This window comes from Lagopus leucura, unplaced genomic scaffold, assembly GCF_019238085.1.
Source record: "Lagopus leucura isolate 7727_CA_CO unplaced genomic scaffold, USGS_WTPT01 Super-Scaffold_100021, whole genome shotgun sequence".
NCBI classification, from domain to species: Eukaryota; Metazoa; Chordata; class Aves; order Galliformes; family Phasianidae; genus Lagopus; species Lagopus leucura.
Genome location: NW_024962274.1, coordinates 9,266,369 through 9,288,301, shown reverse-complemented (window position 1 = coordinate 9,288,301; position 21,933 = coordinate 9,266,369). Strand labels below are relative to the sequence as shown.

The following is a 21,933-nucleotide window of genomic DNA, read 5'->3' as shown; positions in this document are numbered from 1 at the left end:
GCCTAATATTTGCCTTGAATTTACATCAGGGAGTACTAATGCACAACGTTTTACCAACAGCAGTAACTTTCAGGTTCAACGTTCTTACCTTCACAGTATTGCAGCTTCTGCACATTTCAGTGTCTTTGGAAGGATCTTCATTAGAAGCAGTGACAATGTTAAACAATTAAACTACTTGACTCTAAATCATACCCAAAAGCTAAAAACACTCTTGGAGAAGTCTTTAGGAGTAGTTGCATAGACAGAAAGCAGCTAGCCTTGCATACAAATTCTTTTTTGCCCTTTGCTATCTTTTATATCTTAGAGATGATTTTTCTTGAAATGTTGTTTACAAAAACATAGAAAAAGGGAGTTTCAAAAAGATTTTCAGTTTCTACTGCATCTGGAACTCAATCATAACTCGTTAATAATTTTTTGCTAAGCACGATGAGGCTATGCAGGACACAGAAAAATATAATGAGTTTATAGTTGCAAAAAAGGCACTATAAGAAAGACAGTGAATGAATAGTACATTTTCTAAGAATTACCAAAAAACAAACAAGCAAACAAACAAAAAAACCACAAACACAAACCATTATCTATTCTAATATTTGACTCCCAGTCCTAATACCAGACACAAGTGAGGGTATAGAAGTCTATTAAAATATTATGGAAAATGTTATTAAAGATGGGCTTGCCCAGGATAACTGAATTGGAAATACCAGCCTTGTCATGTAATTACAATGTTATTCTCCTTTTCATGAAGCTTTGCTTTTAGGAGATAATCTGTCCTTATCAACCAAATAAGCCCTAAATCCAAGTCCCAACAATACTTCAGTAGAAATTACACAACAAATCATTATTTGCATTTCTACATTTCTTTGTCAAAAGCAAAGAGGCAACTGGTTTATACACATATAACTCCGATTATACAGCTTTTATCTGTCTTTTTTAAGCATATTTTGGATTAATGGCAAAGTGAGAACAACTGTACAGTAATTACTTCAGCTGGAAACTTGCTATAAGGAATGTTTAAATTGTTACATAAACCAGAACAAGGGAAAGACAGGGAAACGGGATTATTTCTAGAACACTGTCTGCATCAGACCTTAGAAACTGTCATGAGAAATGGAAGATCTGCATGTAAATCACCACTTCAAAAGCACAGGCAGGACTGTTCTCATCTGTCTTCCAGATGAGAGATGAGTTACTGTATATGAGGTGGAAATTGTACCAACAGTATGAAAAGCCTCTGGATACAGATGTAACTCTTGCTGAACTCTGTCAGGTCTCAGGAGGCATGGACTATGGCAGTGTCATCGATTCATTACACATATTCAGTGGAATAATATTTATAGGTCCTTCCCAGGCAAAAGCCTCACTGCTGAGAGCTGCCTCCATGGTCAGTCAAGAGCTGAATAGAGATTTTTGTGAATGCTGGTGACATCTAAATACTGGCAGCTAAAAAAGGATTTACTTCCTATATGTTCCTGCAAATCAACCCTAAACAGATTATTCCCATCCCATGCTTTCAAAAAGAAAAGATTAATTGATCATCAATAACATTCTGAATCTTGCTGGCAAACTCTTGCTGGATATAAAATGCAGCTAATCATGTCAATCCATTTTCTTCCACTGTTGACATGAAATATCATATACCTCCAGGCTTTTTTTGATATTTGGATAGTTTCAGGGAACTGAAGTAACCTCCAGACAGCTGAGTGAAATTGCTGAGGGAAAGGTACAAGTGTCATTTTACAGGCAATTCATCATTAGTCTTTGCTCTCTGGAAATTTAGCCTTTCTACAGTCTACCCTTGAATTTTATCTTTTATTCCTTCAGAGAGAAATGAGTCAGAAAGTTTAATAGTTTGGCAGCAAATCTTTGAAAGACACTGACCTTAGAAACAAAACCCAAGGTACTATCAGAGGAAAAAAAAAGTGAATAGACATTGAAACATTGCAAAACCACTCTTGAAAATCTGCTGGAAAATGATTTAGAATTATTCCATTTCAAATATAGCCACTCTGTAATTATAATCTTCAGTTTAAATATCCTGAGATCCGTTCTCCTGAAGATGCACAAACCTTTACTTGCTTTCCTTTACATGCACAAACACACACACACACACACAAAAAAAAAAGAAAAAAAAAAAAAAAAGAAAAAGAAAAAAAAAAGAGAGATTTAGCTATAATTTTACTCCTTCCATAGTAGCACCTAACTGTCTTCTTGCAGGTTGTAAGCAAAAGAGCAGAAGGATCCTGTCAAAAATGAATCGAGGCAATAGCTACCTGAAGGTAAGTAAATTCTATATTACATCAAACTTTGTTCAAAAATATCTTATGGGAAAGAACAGTACTCAAATGTTCTCACTGAGATCTAATCATTGGTACCAATGTTAAACAAATTATTTCCCTGATGTTACATTGCATTGATATCCCAAGCATACCTGTGTCATTTCTCTAGAAGAAACTGAAGCACGATACACACTGCATGGATTGTGTTGTCCATGGTTCTTTATATCAAGAGAGCATCCAGTCAGTCTGTGTATTTATGCACAGAAAGATCTTGACCAGTTTGTCAGATACAACGTGATCGTTGGCTGTATGTCTAAATTAAGAAAATTAGTAAACTGGAAACAGAGGTAATATCAGCTTACATCTAGCATTCAAACGTAGACCATCTTAAACACACTTCTGTTCTCTTAAATTCAATTATTTCCGTCTTTCTGAAGAGTATTGCTGTAAGAAATGTAGTTAAAAAGTCTACGTGGACAAAGAGCATTGCCTTCTGCTCCAGTTTTATTTATAGTTTTGTATAGAATGCTTTGAATTTTTAAGTTTCATGAATAAGCCTTTGCAACCACTGATAAACAAGTTTAAGAATGTCTCAGAACAAAAATCTGATCATGCCCTGTGTTTCACCTACCTTCTCAGATAAAATTCTTTTCTTGATATGGATATTCAGGCTTGGCACTTCTTGATAGTATAGAATTACCTCAGTAGTAAGCAGAAATTGTTTTGCTAAGAATGTTGTCTAGGTAGGCTTAATAGGTTAAAAACTCTCCTTCTGTTGCTAGTATATATAGTATAGTCTATTTCATCAATGCAGCAGCAGAGCACATATGGGAGTCAGAGTAACAGAGATTCAAGACTCTCTCACAACAGACCTGGCAAAATCTCAGCATTCACTCTTTACCTACCAGGAAAGTGGCAAAGCACAGGCAAGGTAGGAGGCAGGACTGCCACTCTTGGCCAGCAGTATGGCTGGCCATACTGGTATGGCATAATGGTACAGAAGCTACAGATCTGAAAGCACGTGCTCAGGGCAAGAGAAGAGCTACAGGGAAGATGTCCGTGGAGCTGTGTTCCATAGAGAGGAGTTGGACTGACCGAGATTATACTGGAAGAATGAAGGAAGTCGATTAATTGTGTATTTAAAATTTTTGCTTAAATGTTATCAACTAATTGAGACATATTAACAGTACAAGTCAAACGAGGCATGATAATTTCTAATGAATGTTTAAATCAGCAGAGTCCCAGTAAAGCCTTTCTTAGCTTGCATGTAACACACTTGGACTGAAATCTTTAGTTAGTAGAGGAGAAGAGAGTTTAGTACCTTCCCAGGTCTTGGTGGTGCACGAGGCACACGATTAGAACCAGGGCAATAAATCCTTCTGAGTTGCTTCTGTACTTCAGAAACAGAAATACCACATAAAACAGTTTTTGTTGTTTGATTGTTAGAAATGTTTCTGATTTGGAAACAGGTCTCGCTCTTCACAAAATTATGTCACCAGTATCTACATGAGCAATAGAGTTAAAATAAAGCATTCATGGGATGAGAATAAGGAGCATTGGTAACAGCTGCCAAGGGAACCTGGAATCTCTAGCCACTAATTAAAAGTTAAAAGAAAAAAAAAAAGTAAAAAAAACATAAAAAGGTGTGATTATTCATCAGTAAAGTACATCTTTTACAAGCAGCCACAAAGAGGAACCTGGCCATATTTTTCTGTGCAGCTGTAGCATAATAGTCAAAGTGATACTAGGCAACTTGATTGCTTTCAGTGAAGAAACCAACAGAAACATGTAGTAAACCCAGTCTGGTGCTTCTAAAAAGGATTCATGCTGAAGTTTGCAAGACGATTAAAATTTTTAAATAAAAAATTCTTAATGATTGATAAAACACCTTTAGGGATGCCCCATTTCAGATTCATATCTTCTTACGCAGCTTAGAAACTGAAAAGCATAGCTGTTGATCTATATGCTTTTAATGATGTACAATAAACACTGCTAGTAGATGTATTATTATACACTTAATGAAAGTTATTGCATGTTAATTAACAACTGTCTTTTCAGAAGTATAAAGTTTATCAGTAGCCTCATTTTCATGCTTGCATATTCAAGTACGATATTTATGTTGACTGAAATTTCTCTATTGGGAAATGCTAACATATGTGGCAAAACATTAATATAGCATAGAATTCAGAACTCTAGAAGCACATCTCTTAGCAAATGTGATCTCAAAGACAATATAGAAAATGCATCAGAATAACTAGATACCATGTATTCATAAGGGGAGTATTTTCCTGCAATGTTGCAAAGTATCTTCCTCCAAGGCAAAGAGGAAATCTTTGCCATTCTTTGCCTTTGAACCACTGCCTCCTCTTCCCAGCCTGGAAACTGTCCATTTTTTACAGTTTGCCCTTGAAGACAGGTTCAAGTAATAAAGCTAAATGGGATCTCATTTTATAAAAAGGCAAATAGCTGGCAGAGAATTAATCTTGCAAAAGGGAAGCAAGTAATAACTCAGATAAAGACCAAGCCTCCTTGCTCTTGTTTAGGACTCTCTCAAGCCTCAGCCAGATAAATAGAAATCTATGAATGTGTACCTTACTGAACTGTGATGGACAATATCCAAGAAAAGATTAAGCTGCAAGACAGACATACCATGATGGATTTATTCCATTAGGCTGAAGAAAAGAGGGACATTAATGTGAAGAAAGTCTAGTTTAAATCAGTGAGCCAATTTTATTTTGGCTGTAACTAAGTTAGATCTCAATAGAGCTACAAGCAGAATAAGTTTGTCCCCTGGGATTGATGTTTTGATTGTGTGGCTTAAATATTTGATTATTCACCAGCTGTGTTAATTTTGTATTACGCTACCTTTTTGGTCTAAAGTAAGGCAACTAATTTCCATTCTTGTGGTCACAGCTATTATCTCCAAAGCATTTATTCAGATGTTAAGTTTCACTTGGAATTTGATTCTAGCTTCAACTGTATTGCTTTCTAATTACATTTCTAGTGGACATTTCACCCCGGTATCTGTATGAGCTGAGTTATTCACAGTTAGAATTTTATTGCATCTAAATTACAAGTTTAGAATGTTCCTTCACGTGTGATTAGTTTGAGTAATTGTCAAGAGTCTGCCAAACAGCCCCTGCTCACTGAAACGAGGTCTGTATAAATTAGGCAGGCTGTGGGTCTACTGAGAGAGTTTGTGCAGCAGATAAAGACTGCAATAGCTACTGGTGTTTGCATGTGTAATTAGAAAATGCATTGTTCTCCAATTAAGAAAATTAATTAAAATCAAGCAGATGGCAATCAAGGCACATTGCAATACAATTTTCTCTGGCACACGCATTAGTCTTAGGTGCTATCAATGTACATATTTCTTTTACATGGGAAATTTAGCTCCAGGATACATTAACCTGACTATTCTTAATATTCATTTTTTATTCTTTTTTTCTATTTCTTTTCATCTGACTGCAAAATTAATCTTTTGGTACACACAAAAGTTATTGGCCACAAAATATATAATTTATTACATGATTATTTTTTTTCCTCCTCCGCAGCAGTCCTGGTCAAAACAATAACAAGTAAACAATTATTTAAAAACAAAACAAACAAACTCCACCCTTTCCCCCCCAAAAAAAACCCTAAAACCAACCATCTAACTTAGTAAATATTTCATTAATGAAAACTGCAAATTCCACTGTTATGTATGGCGTGATGTCACTGATCATACATAAGAAAATGAGAATGTTCACCTAATTAATAACACCTACAGCTGGCAATGTTATTCAGTTATCAGAAATGTAACATTTTTCATAAAAATTGTTTGACTAAGGATTGAAATAATTTATTATTTCCTTACAAAATATATATAGTTCCCAAGCTAGATAACAGAACGCTCAGCTCCTGTGAGGGCTGAGTTCTCAAAACATGCAAGTCACAACAGCTAGAGCAGACCTTTCAACTTCATTCAGAAGTCAGAAGTATTTATGTTACTCTAACACAGTAAACATGCACATTCCATGTACTTCCATGACAGAGATCATAAATAATTCTAATGTCTTCACATTTTAATGCAAACATATGCAAAATCATCCTCTCAAGGCATTTTTTATTCATTCCAATTGATAATGATAGCTGTTTACCTGTCCAGGGCTCTAAATATCATCCATTTTTAACTGAGTTTCACAGAAATGCATAAACAATCTCAGACTTACTATTGGGAAACCAGCATGCTTATGACTAACACCCTGGGGGCATGACAAATAAGAGCATTAAATGGCAGATATTTAAAGAACTGCACAATTGGAACTCCTTGCTGTGCTAAGGCATGAAAATAGGATTAAGAGAGGAACACACAATTCCAGAAGGAATATCTGCTATGACTTTTTCCCTCTAGCAGAAAATTCAAAGTGAGTGTCTGAAACACAGAACTAACATCAAGCTGTACTTCATAGCGATACTTCAGGCACTGCTGAGTATCAAAGAGTACATCTCCATCATTCCCTCCTTGCATGAGAGACACTGGCTTGTACTTTTTAAGGGGGTATCCCTTATAAGGCTCTGTTCCAGTTTTTATCATACCCACCTTGCCATGGAGTTAATGAACACCTCACTTTCCACAGAAAGGCACCTGCCCACCCTTCTCTACTTGATTTTCTATGTTAGCACTGTAAACCTAAATTCATAACTTTCACCCAAATTCATCTACCTTGTCATCAACAGAAAGGCTTTTCTTTTTTTTTTTCCCCACTGATATTCAGAGACCACTCTGCTCTGCACAGGCAAACACTCATGTCTTGACCTAATTAGGGCTGTCCAAATCACTGGTCAAGGTGGCTGCTTGAAGAAATGTTATATGTCTTAAATCACTTTTTTTTTTTGGACCACCATCTATAAAATGGAAACTGTACTTTGTATTGATGATGACCACGAATGGAGCAGCAAATGCTTACAAAAGTTTTTCAGATCTTCACATTGCCAAAATAATGCCAATGCAGTCTCTTAAATGAAAAGAGGACCTTGCAAATTCAAATGTTAAGGGCAAGAATGTTGTTGTTGAGTCTGCTATGGTCTGGAGCATTTTGGTTAGCTTGCTTTTGTAGATGTGTTAGCTTGTACATGTCTCTATCAGACTACTGATTCTCAGAGGTCAAAGAAACTCAAAAGCAGACCAAAGAGAACACTGATCTGAAGAAACACTGTACACAAAACTGTTTCATGAAGTTATTATTTGTCCATCTCTGTTTCTTTTCATTAGGTTTTATACTGAATTGTCTCATTTGCTATGACTCCAGTGCCCTTTCTTATCGTCCAGCAGATCCATGACATTGCCCAGAGCTGTGGACACATTAATGCAGAACTCAGAATAAGAAACACAGAATAAAAATAAAGAAGAGGCAGAAAATAACCCTTGCTGTTCAGACTACCTATATACAATGACAATAAGGAAAGATACTGAAAGGCAGAGGTGAGAGTCTTGAATTTGGGAAGTTGTTGAGTAGAACATGGAGAGATTAGCTTTATTTATTTATTTATTTATTTTTGTACAAAAGGGAAGAGTTACCCCCTTATTTTTAAAGTTAGATGAAGTCTCCTAAACAACTACACAACTTTTCTAACTGTTCAAGCAGTAGCGCTAGCCATAGGATCATCCCATAATTTCCTTTTTTCCATTATTATGGGATCATTCCATGACTAGTGCTACTGCTCCCCAAATTGAAGACAGTTGATCACATTTAATAAAGATTACCAACAATTTAGAGCACACATTTCTCTGCCACAAGGATAATAGACCCATCTAATAACAGTAACATCTAATAGAAAATATTAAACCCTTGACAATAATCAATCAGCAGACTCAGCTTTGCTTATGCTAGAAAGAGTAAAACCAGTGTGATAAATCAGAATGGAAATAGAGTGTTGAGCAGCAAATCTGGTTTTCCTTCTCCTTATTCAGTCCCTAAGTACCTCAATGTCAATTCCATTACAGCCAAGTGGAAAAAATAAAGAATGGTGAACATAATAAGTTTCTGTGCATAACTGTCAAGAAACACTTGATTAAGAAAACAAAAAAGAAAGAAAGAAAAAAAAAAAGAGGACAAGGGGCTTGTTTCCTCTGGCTCTTACACACTAAAAGTGACTGTTTAACATGAAAAATAAATTACCAAAAAGGAATGGCTCACTGGAGATCAGAAGTCAGCTGTTTCCATCCTCTAGTCAAATATGACATTTAATACAATGGAATTAAAGTAAAATTTCACTTTCTCACTATGCAATTATGAAGCAGTACACCAACTATAAGAGAGATGCAAGTCCCTGCAGTTTGAGGTTAGTCTAGAGAAAGTTTCCTGAAAAGGAGAGAGTGTTGTATGTGAACCATACACCAGTGGCTAAATTCAGAACTGGGCTAGTTACTTGCTGTTGAGAATTGTCTTCTCTATTAAACCTTAGCGAATATATCACCTCATCTCACTGCCATCAAATGAGTTTCAGACCTCTATCAAGGTCTTCCAAATGTAACAAAACAGGTTAGTAGGCACTGTGATTCAGGCTTACACACACAGCTTTCTGTCTGCCATCTGTTAAGCAAAACAGAGATCTTAAATGCTGCTTTAGAGTCAAGGTAACTTTCTACTGTCTCCAGATGTCTCCTTTGAAAAGATGTTGCCAATTATGCATTGCTACTAGTTTTATATGAACACCTTGCAGACCTTTTCACATTTGTTATTAATACATCAGTATTCTCCACATCAAGGTGTCTACTAGTACATTTATTTCTATGCATTCAGACATACATCAGTGTATGACTACATCTGTCAAAAACTGTTGTATTAATTCACAGTCAAAATTCAGCATAACTGAAATCTTCATAATAATCTCTTAGATCTTTGGAGTTATCTGATTACCTTTTAAATATTGAATACAATTTTAGGCTAATGTTTACTCTGCAGATTAAAATTTGCAGCCACAATGCGTTCTGATGCACAGAAAAACACCACATTTTTTCACTTTTGGCTTAAAATTGGAAAACGGGGGAGTGGAATTGTTTCATCTGTAGCAAAAATTAAATGAGGTTGTCAACCTCTTCTGCATTTCTTTAACACAAGAAGGAAGTATCTCTTGCGAGATGAAATGAGAAGAATAGCAGCAAATGAGAAAGTGTTTTTCAACTGGAGGTTGAGAATAACTCAAGCAAGTATCACTTTGTGTTTTTCAAACTTTCACTGACAGAAAGCATCTTGTTGACTGAAGATGAATCTAATTATTTCAGACAGCTGCTAGAGTTACCAGGTGCCCCCTGGCACAAGCACGCAACAAATTTCACCCATGCTATGCAGCAGAACCCTGTGAGATGAAGCCAACCTGCAGAATTGCTCTAGTGACATTAGTCCTTGCAAGCTAACATCTGCTGCTTCCATAACTGATCAGATGCCATTATGTGAGGGCTGCTCCAAAAATAATGCCTCCTGTTTTATTACCTGGGCTCACAACGTCTCAGGTGGATGTTGGTGAAATGGCAGTAGAGGTTGAATCTTCCCACCAATATTCCATTATGTTTTATCACTGTGCAACAGATGGCAACAGAGGGGCAGTCTGACCAAATGAGTGGAAGTGTGGATGAAGCAAAAGAATGGAATTTAATTCCTTCATGTGGAAAAAATTGCATTCATTGACATTTATGGATGCTTGCTGAACATTTCTGGAGACCAAACAGTGGATGTGAGGTGGTGGGTGGTGCCTTTCAGCAGTAGCAGCAGCAATGCATAAGACAGACCACTTTCTGGATGACCAAGCACAGATGTCATACCACAAAATGAACATTGTCTCTTGATCAGCTCATCTACACGAACTGGCTAATGGCAGGGACTGTTGAAAAATACTGTTTTGTAGCTGAGAATTTGCTCTATTGAACAGTGTTACTGTGGTCTTTATATTTGTTGTCATTTCAATGGAAATAAATAGGAGGCATTACTTTCAGAGCAACCCACGTACAGCCTGTGTCGTCTACTTTGTGCAGCCCAGGCACAGATCAGGCATCTCTTCACTGTACTCCCATGAACAGGGCAGACATGCTACTGTTGTTTCATTTGTTTCACTTTTTCCTGACACTGTGGCTAACAAGGTCTGCAGTCTCTCACTAACATTAACACAGCTACTAATGCATTACAAATTTTGTTTTTGCATCTTCAAGTTTGAACAGACAGCTGAGACAATTTCTAATTCAATGCTTCTCGAAACCTACTATCCATGAAATCCTGAGCCTTCCTCAATAGAAGATCATGCTTCACTGCCTGGAATATCTATTCCTGCTAATCAACATTTTTAGACAACTGAGACAAAGCAGTTTTATCAGGCTCTGCTTTCCCAGCACACGGAACCAAAAGCAGAATAGCGAATGGAAATGTTTCCAACGTCCTCTCACTGCCACCTGCTGTTCATGTTGCGTAACCACAAACATTTACATTTAAACCTGTGGTTTTCAACCTGGGCTATCAAGCATCTATAGGTCCATGGACGCTTTCTACGTGAACTGGGAAATTTAACTATAAATCATATTCACTGTCGTTATTCTTAAATTTTACATTCAGGGTTGAATTTTTCTTGGAAAAAATTTATAAAGATATCAAGGAACACTGATAATAAATGTATCTAGTGATATATGCAAATACTCTGTGTATATATGTAGTAAATCAGTAAGATGTGTGCATGTATATATATAAAATTCAACTGCAAGAATGGAGCTTCCTGGCAAGCAGGAAGCATGCTGTAATTTTTCTTCCACCTGCACACATTAAACAATCCCAATCTTTCAAGAATACACATACAGCTAAAAAAATCATGAAATTGTCTTAAACCTGTTTTGGCACAGGTATTCCATACATCTTCTGAGTTCATGTGTTTAAGCTCATATGTTTTAAGGTCTTTTTTGCTATGTATGAAACAAGCTAAAAGTTAAAGACATCTATGATTGTGATGCAACCTCTTGATTTATGAAGCAGGAGAGCTAAGGAAGCTGCTCTGTAATTGGTAGATCTAGGCTTAACTCACCAAATTTGAACACATGGTCATGTTGTTCAAGTGCAATGTTTCAGGAACTGCTACAAAAAAAGAGGCAGCTAATGAATCCTTCAGCTTAATAAAGTATGGATTAGCAGCAGATGCCCATATCTGGATAAAGAACAAAACTTTTCTGGAGAAGAACATTGCTATGTTTTCTCCTCTTCCCTAAAAGAAAACATTTTGCTGTAAAACAAATAAACCAAACAAAATGGAAACATCACATTTTAATGCAACGGTTCCATTTTGCTTTGGTCTAAAACAATAAAAATTGCTTTTATGTGTTTTTTTTCAACTAGTTTGTTACATGCTCAGTGCATCTGAAGTTTTACACCTCTAAACTGTATGATTCAAAAGCAACAGTTATCACAGTCAACTTAAAAATAATGAGCAACCCATCAATAGTGTCTCCAATAAATTTGAATTTCACTGTTATCATTAAATCTCTTCAGACTTTCCTCAATGACACAGACGCTTTTTAAACCCCTCCTGCCTCTGGTTCTCAAACCATTTCTTTTTAATTCTCTTTCGTTTTGTTGGGATTCTATAGAACATTTGTCAGCTTATTCCATCTTTTTTCTCTAGAACAAAAATCTTGCTATGTATGAAAAATAACTCTGGTTCTCTAAAACTTTAGACTTCATTTCAACTTGAAAAGATATAAATTCTCTGAGGAATTCTGCTAAGGCTTCCCTGGCTACTAGCCAGCACTTTATGCATCTCTGATTTCTTCAGAACATGGTTTACTTTACTTAATCAAACAGATTAATTTTGGACAGATCCAAATTCTCCATCAGTTGCTGAAAATGTTTCTTACACTCCCAATGAGTTTTGGATTAGATTCTTTATCATTATTTTTGTTTGGTCCCCACAGCCTGAAAATCAAAATTCTGCTATATATTAAACATTATAGATTCAAAACACATCAGGCAAGTTAAATACTGTCCCATCCTTCTTCCAGCTAAAATTTCAAGCACAGTCCTGTCATTTATTAACAATTCATCATGAGGTATTGCATGCAGAGCTCCTAGCGAGATAAGAGAGAGGATTGGGTTCTTTGCAACTTTGATTCTGTCAGCAGAAAGTTACCTATTTTCCCTACTAGCTAAATCCTGACAAAGAGCCTTCACCACATCAGAGGCTGTTCCAACCCCCAGGCTAGAGGGGTTACAGGGAACACAGTGACAACTCTTTCTCAGTAGTCTCTGCTGAAACTCTCATACTCTGCATGAAATGCTTCACAGTGCTGTGTATAAAATGCTCAGAGGCAGGGGAGAGATCCCGGATATCCCATCCTGCACAGTCCTAACCACAGCCACATGAGCTGTAAGGGAATTTCCCCTTTCTATAGCAAATCCCCAATGCTCAGTTTCATCTCAGCTAAACCTAGGTCACAAAGAAAGATTTCTGCCTATACTGAAAGTCTAGACATCAAAAATACAAAATGGTGAGACCTGATTAAAAGCAGTTTGGGACAACCCTAGAGTTGACCTGTTACTTTATACAACATTAGTCCCATGAACCAACTGCAACTAGTTCAGTCACTGTCATTATTTTAAGTCAAATTCTGATTATTAATTTTTATTTTCATTTTTCTTTGTATTTTCAGCCAAACTTTGAATAACTAACACTAGATGGTGCTTTTTGATGAGAAAAGTATAGGACAATTTATCTTTAAAACATGCTCCTGCTACAGCACTGTAACAAAATAAAGTGAGTATTGCAATTATGGCAGGCCGTGAGGAACCATGCCATCTGATTTCCAATGTTTTCCTTCTGACAAGAGCAACTCATCACACAAATTAATCTGCAAGCTGCAAAATAAAATTAAATATCTTAATACTTCTTTCTTCATTGTATAAAGCTCCAGTGTTCATTTTACACACATCAAAACAGCGATTGTAGTCATACATGGCATGCATAGTTTATTTCTACAAATATGGATACTAAGGTTTTCATTTAACTAAGTATAAATATCCTGTTTCTATACAAAGTACTCAATATTGATAAATAAAAATAACCTTTCTTCATGGAAGTGACAGTAAAATCCAGCACTCCAAGAGAAACAAGAGGGAAAATGCTGTTCTTACACATTAAACAAAGAAATGAGCAGCCTATGGGCAATATTGACATAAAATATTAAAAGTTTCTCTTAGCTATGTTAAAACAAGTTAGCTGTAGTTTGCCTGGACTAGTAACTGAACCATGGGTATGTTTGTTTTTGATATTTTCATTTGATAAAAAGGAGGTTACACTGTAGTAACGACTGTGATCAAGGTTACTCCTTAACCATTACACATTCCTACTAAGCCTGTAAGCCTCAAATGTGTGTCACTTTTAATTAGATTAACAAATTTTCTACCAATACTAGCTAAGTATATTCACTTACTATGGAAAATAACTTAGTAGTTAAATAAATATGATGACCAATTATGACTTTAATGAATCAGTGATGTAAGGTAACACACTGGTGAGCAGGACATAGGAGGAACATGAACTAATTAGATCAAACTGAAGAACAAGCTGAGCTCTATATAAAAGCTACTCCTGCAAAGAGGACAATCACTAACAATTAGTGAATTGCTATCTTCCAAACCAGCTGATGAATGCACTTAGGGAAATATAGTTGGTGACCTTCCCACTGAAAGCATTAAATCCTGCTCACTGCAGGAATCGAGGCACAGCTGAAAGAGTTTTTTTCTCCCACAGAATTCCTCACTGTCTCCATAATTTGGGATTTATTTAACAGCAACTAACTGGCCGCAATTGGAATGAGCTCACAGCAGCCTGACTCTCTCACTGCTGCTGAGGCTGAGCCCTCTCTTTGACACATACACATCCTTCACAGGAGTGCCTGGGCGATACGGCATTATGCCAAAAAGGAGTCGTGAACAGCAAGATAGAGAGAAGGAAATCTCACTCCCAAGACTCAAAAAAAGATTAATTATACTTGTTAATTAATTATATATTTACTTTACACCACAAATGGGATCACAGAATAAAGGCTTATGAGGCTGGCTTATATAATGGCATCAGAATACATATTCTACCTTCTTTTTGTAACGGTGAAGAAATACAATACCTTTTCCCTTGTGCAACTGTGGATATGTGTGGAGGGGTGAGGTTTGCACTGAGCTCTTCGTAAGTATTCCCAGGATGTCTCCACTGTATATTTGGAACACAACACTAGAAAGAAATGGTGTACACAAAATCTGTGTATTCCTTTGAAACTAAATGCTACTACTGAATAGCAGCTGCTATTGTGCTCATTTTCACCAAGCTTCTTGCCCACTAGACCTTACGTTGCAAGCTGAAGTGTTGCACTTGCCATTTGGAAAATCACAGGTAAGTCACACAGCCATGAACTCATTGTGTCACAAAAGGGTAAAAACAAATCAGACAGCAAGCAATTCAGTCTTCTCAAACAACAGCTGTGAGTGTAAGTGGCAGTTGACAGATGAACTCAGCAGAGAAAGTTTAGCCCAACAAGAACTCTTCACTTTGTTTCACAAGGGCTTGAGCCTACAGAACATCAGTATGATCCAGAATGATTTAAATGTGCAGGTTGTTATTTTGACAGCAGCAAAGATTGACATGAGGTAAGGGACAATACTGCTGCTAGAGCTTGACTTCCTAATGCTGTCAAACAATAGTGTTCATAGTCTTTGCTTGCCTGTTTTTTATGAATATGAAAAAATATAATGCAGCAAAGGGACAGAAATAACTTTTTAACTAACCTCTTATTTTTGTTATAAAATAAAATCATAGCCCAACTAAAGTTTTTGGCATTTCCAGCAAATACATCAGAGATTTCAGGCAAGGTGCTTGACTTTTCATTCTCATGCAAGCTTACTATACTGATGTGATTTAGCTACATGTATTACCTGTCATTCTGGAACAAGGAGCCCAGTCCATAACTGCTTTACTCTTAGGACAAGAGTATGAAATGTAGCTGATGCATAACTGATTCATTTCCAACCTTCACACTTCTCAAATTCCTCCAGAGACCGTCAGAGCTAACTCTGTAACAGAGGAAGAAAAATGAAGCACATTACTATGGAAATTAACAATTTATCAAAACGCCATAAGCACGACTCTCAGATACCCTCAGATAATTGTTACCACATTAGATGGAAACAGTAATGATAAGCAATTGGAAGAGATAAAGAAACAGAAATAAAAGAGTTTATCTGTATTTTCTATCTTCTCCAGCTCTTGTTGATTCCCCCTTTTTTTACTGTAATACTCTGTTCCCTGTCATAATAATTAAAAGGTCTGTAGGAAACAGTTCTTTACATTGTTTCATAAGTGTTTCCATGCACATTTTTACAAAGGATGGTGCTGATAACTGTTTCACACATTAACTGAAACGTTCAACAGAGAAAATTTTGCCTAATTCACCTCAGTATTCACTTCATAACTGGTACCAGAAGATATTTATTATATTGAAAAGTGCCTGCTGTACTGCTTCTCTACCCTGCCATGACTGTATTACTTGTACAGTGTTCTTAAGGGCTCTTGAATTTTTACACTTGGTTTGATTTACGACATTTTTTGAGACAGAATACAGCGCTTGCTTGAGGTAATATTTGGGGCATTATTCAAATCCATTCATAGAATTTAGTCAGGAATGTGGTTTGAAAACAAGCACGTCACCTCTCACTCAGTAACAAATACCCAGCCTCCTCCCGACAGCTTTGGCAAAGGACATAATTTTCTTGGATTGCCACTCTTGCAGTGGTTTTATCATCACGCTGAAAGGCAGCGAGTGGGAGACCTACTCACTAAATCCATTGGAGCTGGGCAGATTAATAGGCCAAGTTGGGTTTTAAGGTGTCTTTTCTGGGAGCAAAGAATGCGGCATTTTGCTAACGTTGATAACAGCTTGCAGAGCTTGAGATGCCTCCACAGCTGAAGATTGTCCCTAAATTCTTAAATAATGAAGCAAACTGCTTTGCATTACAGGGACTCATTAGCTACACACAATGGCCCAGTGAGGGGAATCATTGGCTGTGTCGAGGGCTGTCCAGAAAGGAATCATAATTTGGCTTTCTCTGGCTTTTCTCCTTACAGTAATTTCTGAGTACCGCAAAACCTTTAATTCATTTATTTTGTACAACTTCAGAAACTTTCTTTGCAATAAATGAGAAAAATGAGGAAGTGAAGTAGAAATACGACAGATCCTAATTTGGTCACATGCTCAGAAGTACCTTTGGACATCAGAAATGATGTATTTCATCCAAAGTCACATTAAAGGCCTTTGATGAAATAAGAAATAGAAGCTGGGTGTTGTGAAACCAGCTTTGTCTTCCAACAGCCACTCGTCTCTGAAAAATAAAACCTGCCATAAAGCAAAGATTCGAATAATAGTCTAAGGTACAACAACAACAACAAAACAAACCATGGGATCACATAAGATTTCTACCTCAACTCCTTGCACCAAATTTTGTTCACAAAAAAAATCTACATGCAACAACTTACATAAAGAAAATACAGCTGGTGCTATCTGTATCAGAAATGTGCTTTGACATACAGAAGACCTCACAGCAAAAAGCAAAATACATATATTTATTTCTAAGCACTTTTGTTCTAAAATACTTATGTCCAGGTGTCACACAAGATGGCAAGGAATTTGTATTAACTTGAATGACTGAGCAGCAATCCTTAACTTTGTAGAGGCTTGATCTTAGACTGCATTCAAATATTTAGATACATATTCAAGGATAAGTGAAGAGCACACATCTAAACGTGGGATCCAAACTTAAAAGCTCACTGGAAATATCCTGCAACACATTTTTATCTCGTTACTCAACTACAGAGGTATTTTTGAGAACAGAAAAATTAGAACGTGTTACAAAAGCACTGGCAACTCATTCTCCTCCAGGACAGACATTTATAGAATCATAGAATGGCTTGTGTTGGAAGGGACCCCAAGGATCATCAAGTTCCAACTCTCCTGCCAAAGGCCACTTAACTCACTTACTCAAAAACTCCCTATCCTATCACTTCAATACTATGGTGAAATGGAACAGATGATGTTCTTTTATATACATAAACACACATACCTACTTCATTATCTAAAGACATTTTAACTAAATTTGCATTAACCAGAAAACCAAGTAATCTAACACTCACATGTTGAGATAGGTATTCAGAGCATATGAGATAAATCATCATTTGGTCTGTCCTTCTATTTCCTTTCATTAAAGAGGAGTCCAGAGGACTCAAAGGAATAGATGACGGTATTTTAGAGAACAAAAGCATGGCTCTTGATCAATCATACTGGTGCAGATGTTTAGATTTTCTGTTTTGCTCTCTACAAATACGCAGCACTCCAAAATCAAGAAGACAAAAGGCTTCTACAACCAAATAAAACAAAACCAGGGATGGTTTGTAAAGAAATGGAATGAAATACAAAGAAGTGAATTAAGGCTCCACTAGATAACATATACATTCCACCTATGAAACAGTGTTTTAAAAGAACATCAGCGTACCCAGTTCTTCATGAAATGCCTATTATACACAAAGATGTGCACACATCTTTGCTACAAGTACAGCATGCAAACAGCTTCCTATCAAGAGGTTTTCACTGTTGTGCTGGCCCAGTGGATATGGCCATGAGACCAGCCTCAATATCCCCAATCACTTAACATACTTGTAGCTACCGTTAAAAATTAAGTTCTAGCAAAGAAAAATTACTACATCAGAATGAACATTAGCATTTGTCGCTCCTTCATATAAATTGAGCTGGTTGAAATATCCTTAGTCTCTACTGAAACCATTCTGGTTCTGAGCTGCAAAGGTATAGTGATGGAACAACACTACTCAAAACTGGCTACCAAGGGTTTGATGTTGGACAGCAGAACATCACTTTTCATTAATGCATGATTTTCAAAAAAGTAGTAACAATTAGATATGTATGCTTTGTTGTCATTGATTTATATACTTCCTTCAGAAGGAAATTTCACGTAGTAGATAAAACATCATCCCTTTTCCAGACTTACAAACCACGAGCAGCAAGCAGCTTATAAACAGCAGTAGTAGGGTTAAAAGCTCCTTGTTTAGTTCTTTGCAGGCAAGTTTTAATTCACTCTACTGAGCATCTGAGTAATTGCAGCAAGAGATTTTAATAATTTATGTGTTCGTGTGTGGTTTCATGCAACTTTGTTTTAGTTCAGATCTATATTCCTGAAACTATACAGTTGTCTCCCGCTTTCAATTTATCTCCTGCTTATCCCCTGCCATGATTGTTATTTTTGCCCTAAAAAATTAGTGCTGCCTGTTCTGTATTGTTGACCTATTTTTAATGAATTCCTTTTAAACTCTGCTCTTCCAGAAATGAGATGAAACTTTGCTCTTTCAGAAATCTGACGAGAGTTTCATACATCTCTATAATGCTCATCTTTTTGTTCTACAGACCCATTACTTGACAGCTGGATCACTCTTATCCAGAGAAACACTCTGAAAATGCAGATGCTGGCATGAGGTACATTGCAGTTTCTGAATCCCACAATCACTGGGATGGCATGCAGGACATTCAATTATTCAAATGCAATCTCTTGCTGTCCTGGAATTCTGGTTGGAAAAGTCCAGCAGGCTCACTTGAGCAATGCTCACACACAGTTTTCTTATTCACACATTCTTCTTTTGCCTGAACTTCGAAGTAAGCTGGAAAAGTACATCGCATTCAATTATTAACAATTAAGGATATAGACCAGAATTCTAGGTTTTTGTCCTGTATTGCAAAAAAATGACATTTCTACTTTGAATATCCTTGTAGTTAGTTACAGTACAAAATAACAGACCATGTCACCAGCAGCTGATGAGCATGCCTTGTCCTTGTTGGGTCACTTACTGTTCACTGTTACTGCTGCAAAATTCAGTAGAGCAGCTTGCCAGCTGGTGACCTCCGTGCTTCTTCAGAAACCTTCTGAAAAAGTTGCCACAAAAAACAGTCCAGACCCATTATCCGAAACACTCCAAGTTCTCATTCAGATCTGTTTTTTCACAGAGTTGTTCCCACAAAAACAGCAGCACATGCAAGATCAGAATCAGGAGGTCCATTCTTATAAGGAAAAAAGGTAATTCATTTTCTAGATTTAAAATGGAAATCCTAGCTCATGTTAAAACATCAGGAGGAATCACTAACTCGCAGAAAAATGCTTCGACAAAGCAAAGGCTGATGTTTCATCAAAGCTTTTGCCCCATAGACTTCAGCATTCCTATCAACTAAGGCTGATACAACTATCACCATGGAAAAAGATAACAAAGCTCTCATCCTGGGCTGGATGTGGTAAACCAGCAGGTGATCTGGACCGTGAAATTTCTCCAAACAGATAATTTCTTTTATTGTAAGTTATTTATTTGCTTCCCTTTGCTTAAACAAAACAAAACCAGATGAGATACAAATAAATTACAGCTTCTGTCATTTTTGGCATGTGTATGAACTTGGATGTACTCAGTAACCCAGGAGACTGTAGACATCTGTTAAATTCATGCCATCAATGTAAGGTAAGTTGTGACAACCTCACCCAGCCCAGGTGAGCTGACCATGAAACACCATGAAAGCAGCCAGCTGTGGAGGCTTGGAGACACCAACTGCCAGATGAAGAGCAGGACCTGACCCTAACCTAACTGCACATGGGTACTGGACATCCATCAGCAGGCACTGCTCTGGGGCTGGAATTTAACGAAAGCCCATATCCAAAACGGCTCAGTTAGAACTGAAAGATTGCCAAAGGTTTCTGTTAGTTGATTGCTTAGTCAAGACAACAAATTTGTTAAAAAGAACTGCTGATTCGTTTCAGCTTTTAAAAAGGAACAGGCTATTTTTCTGAGAGACTATGAAGTGCATGCAAACGTCTGAAAAATTCAGCTTTTACCCTGAGAATGATTAATCCTATGCAGCTGTTCTCCTGGAATACTTTCAAATGTGTTCAATAAACCTTAAAGATTTGTTACAGATTGGTGACAGAATTATTTTGCATGACTAACTTCACTTTTTCATAAACTTTGAGAGAAGATAGCTTGTACTGATTTGGGTGATTAATAAGTAAGAAAGTTTTAAATAGAGAGCACTGCTACTCCGTTACTCTGTTAGTTATTCCTGCCTCAAGAAACATATTTTCCAAGGACAAACACACAATGCTCACTGTCCTCAGGACCTATATATTTCCTATATACATATATTTGTCTCTGTTTAAAACAGTCATTCATGATGTGTAAGAAAAGGTAAAGAAAAAACCTGAATTAGCACACTTCTAGATTTTAAATCAATCCTTTTCAGTTTAAGCTTGTCTTCCCGATTTCCACTCATGCTGCTCCCAGAACAATTTCTAGATGTTCTTGATGAGTTTATCTTATCTGCTTCAGCTGTTTTCTCCTGCTAAACAGGGCTCTAATTCAAGAGAAAATTTAATTACTTTCAAATTTTTAAATTCTGTCCCTAAGCTTTGCAAAAATCAATTTGTCATGGAAGTAACACTGACAGTCTTGATTCAGAAATTGACATAAATTCTTGAAGACCATCCTCCCTTGAAATGTCTTTCCGAACTTCCTTGTTATGGTGTAAGATTTTCAAGAGCACCCTTACTATTTAGCAGACTACTAAGTGTTGTTCACTTGCAGGGTGGCATTTTTGAAAAACTACGCTGTTGCTGAATACGGCAGGATTTGGAGATGCTTTTGAAAAGCTCTTGCTGAATTGCAGCCTCATTCAGCTCATTTATTTCAGTGTAGAAATATGTAGTTCAAGCTTCTTATTTATCTGTGGCTCTCATGTTTCTTCTCTCACATCTCTATTGATACTCACCACAAACCATCTGCTTCCACCTGCTTCACCCCCTCCTTCCAAAACATAGATTTCCAGTTTATTGTCTAACAGAGGTTTAAAAAAATTTTTTTTTCTTTTAAAAATTCTTTTAACTTGATGTCTTGGGACTGGGTTTCATTCTAAGTGCTGACCAGCATAGCGTGCCACAGATTATTTCCTTTCCTGTTGCAACACAGCCAGTGCTGCATGGCAGCAGCCCAGAGCAGCACTGACAGGCACACAACACTCCAAGCACTGCCTTCCCCATCCTCTATTCTGCATCTCTGCCTGTATAATTCAATGTATCATCTTTTCTTCCTTTTATCATCCTTTCTACTGACAGTTCTGTAAGCAATTCCAATAAGACCAACTGCTTCAAAGAGCTTAAAGCCTGAAGAACGTTCATAGGAAAGTATGAGCGTACACACAGTTATCTGCAGCTCAAGAACAGACCCCAGGAAAGTCCTGCTAATTTCTTCATTCATCCAAAAGAAGTGATGTACAGTGCCTCACTTGCAACTGTTCCTTTAAAACTGAATTGCTATTCCTGTATGCAACATCTTGGAAAGTCTCTACTACATATCAAAATGCATATGGAACATAAAACAGTTCTGGAAAACAAAGAGGACCAAAATATTCCATACAATTACTTGACCAAAACCTTTCACCATTTTGCAACACCTTTAATAAAATAAAAAATAATAATAAAAAAAAAATCATGTAAACACTAAAATTGAGATAATTCAATTATCTGTAAAGTAAGATTTTGCATTCAAATGCATTTGATTATCT

The 21,933-nt window shown here is 36.8% G+C and overlaps 1 protein-coding gene across 1 annotated transcript in view; it reads right to left on the bottom strand.

Moving 5' to 3' along the window:
- Positions 1-15,220: 15,220 nt before the first annotated feature.
- The window catches only part of SPSB4 (splA/ryanodine receptor domain and SOCS box containing 4), a 104,801-nt gene continuing 98,088 nt past the window's right edge, over positions 15,221-21,933 (bottom strand). Inside the window, exon 3 of the mRNA XM_042878375.1 lies at positions 15,221-15,352. Coding sequence (XP_042734309.1) covers positions 15,321-15,352 — 32 coding nt within the window. The 3' untranslated portion in view covers positions 15,221-15,320. The remainder of the gene's footprint in view (positions 15,353-21,933) is intronic.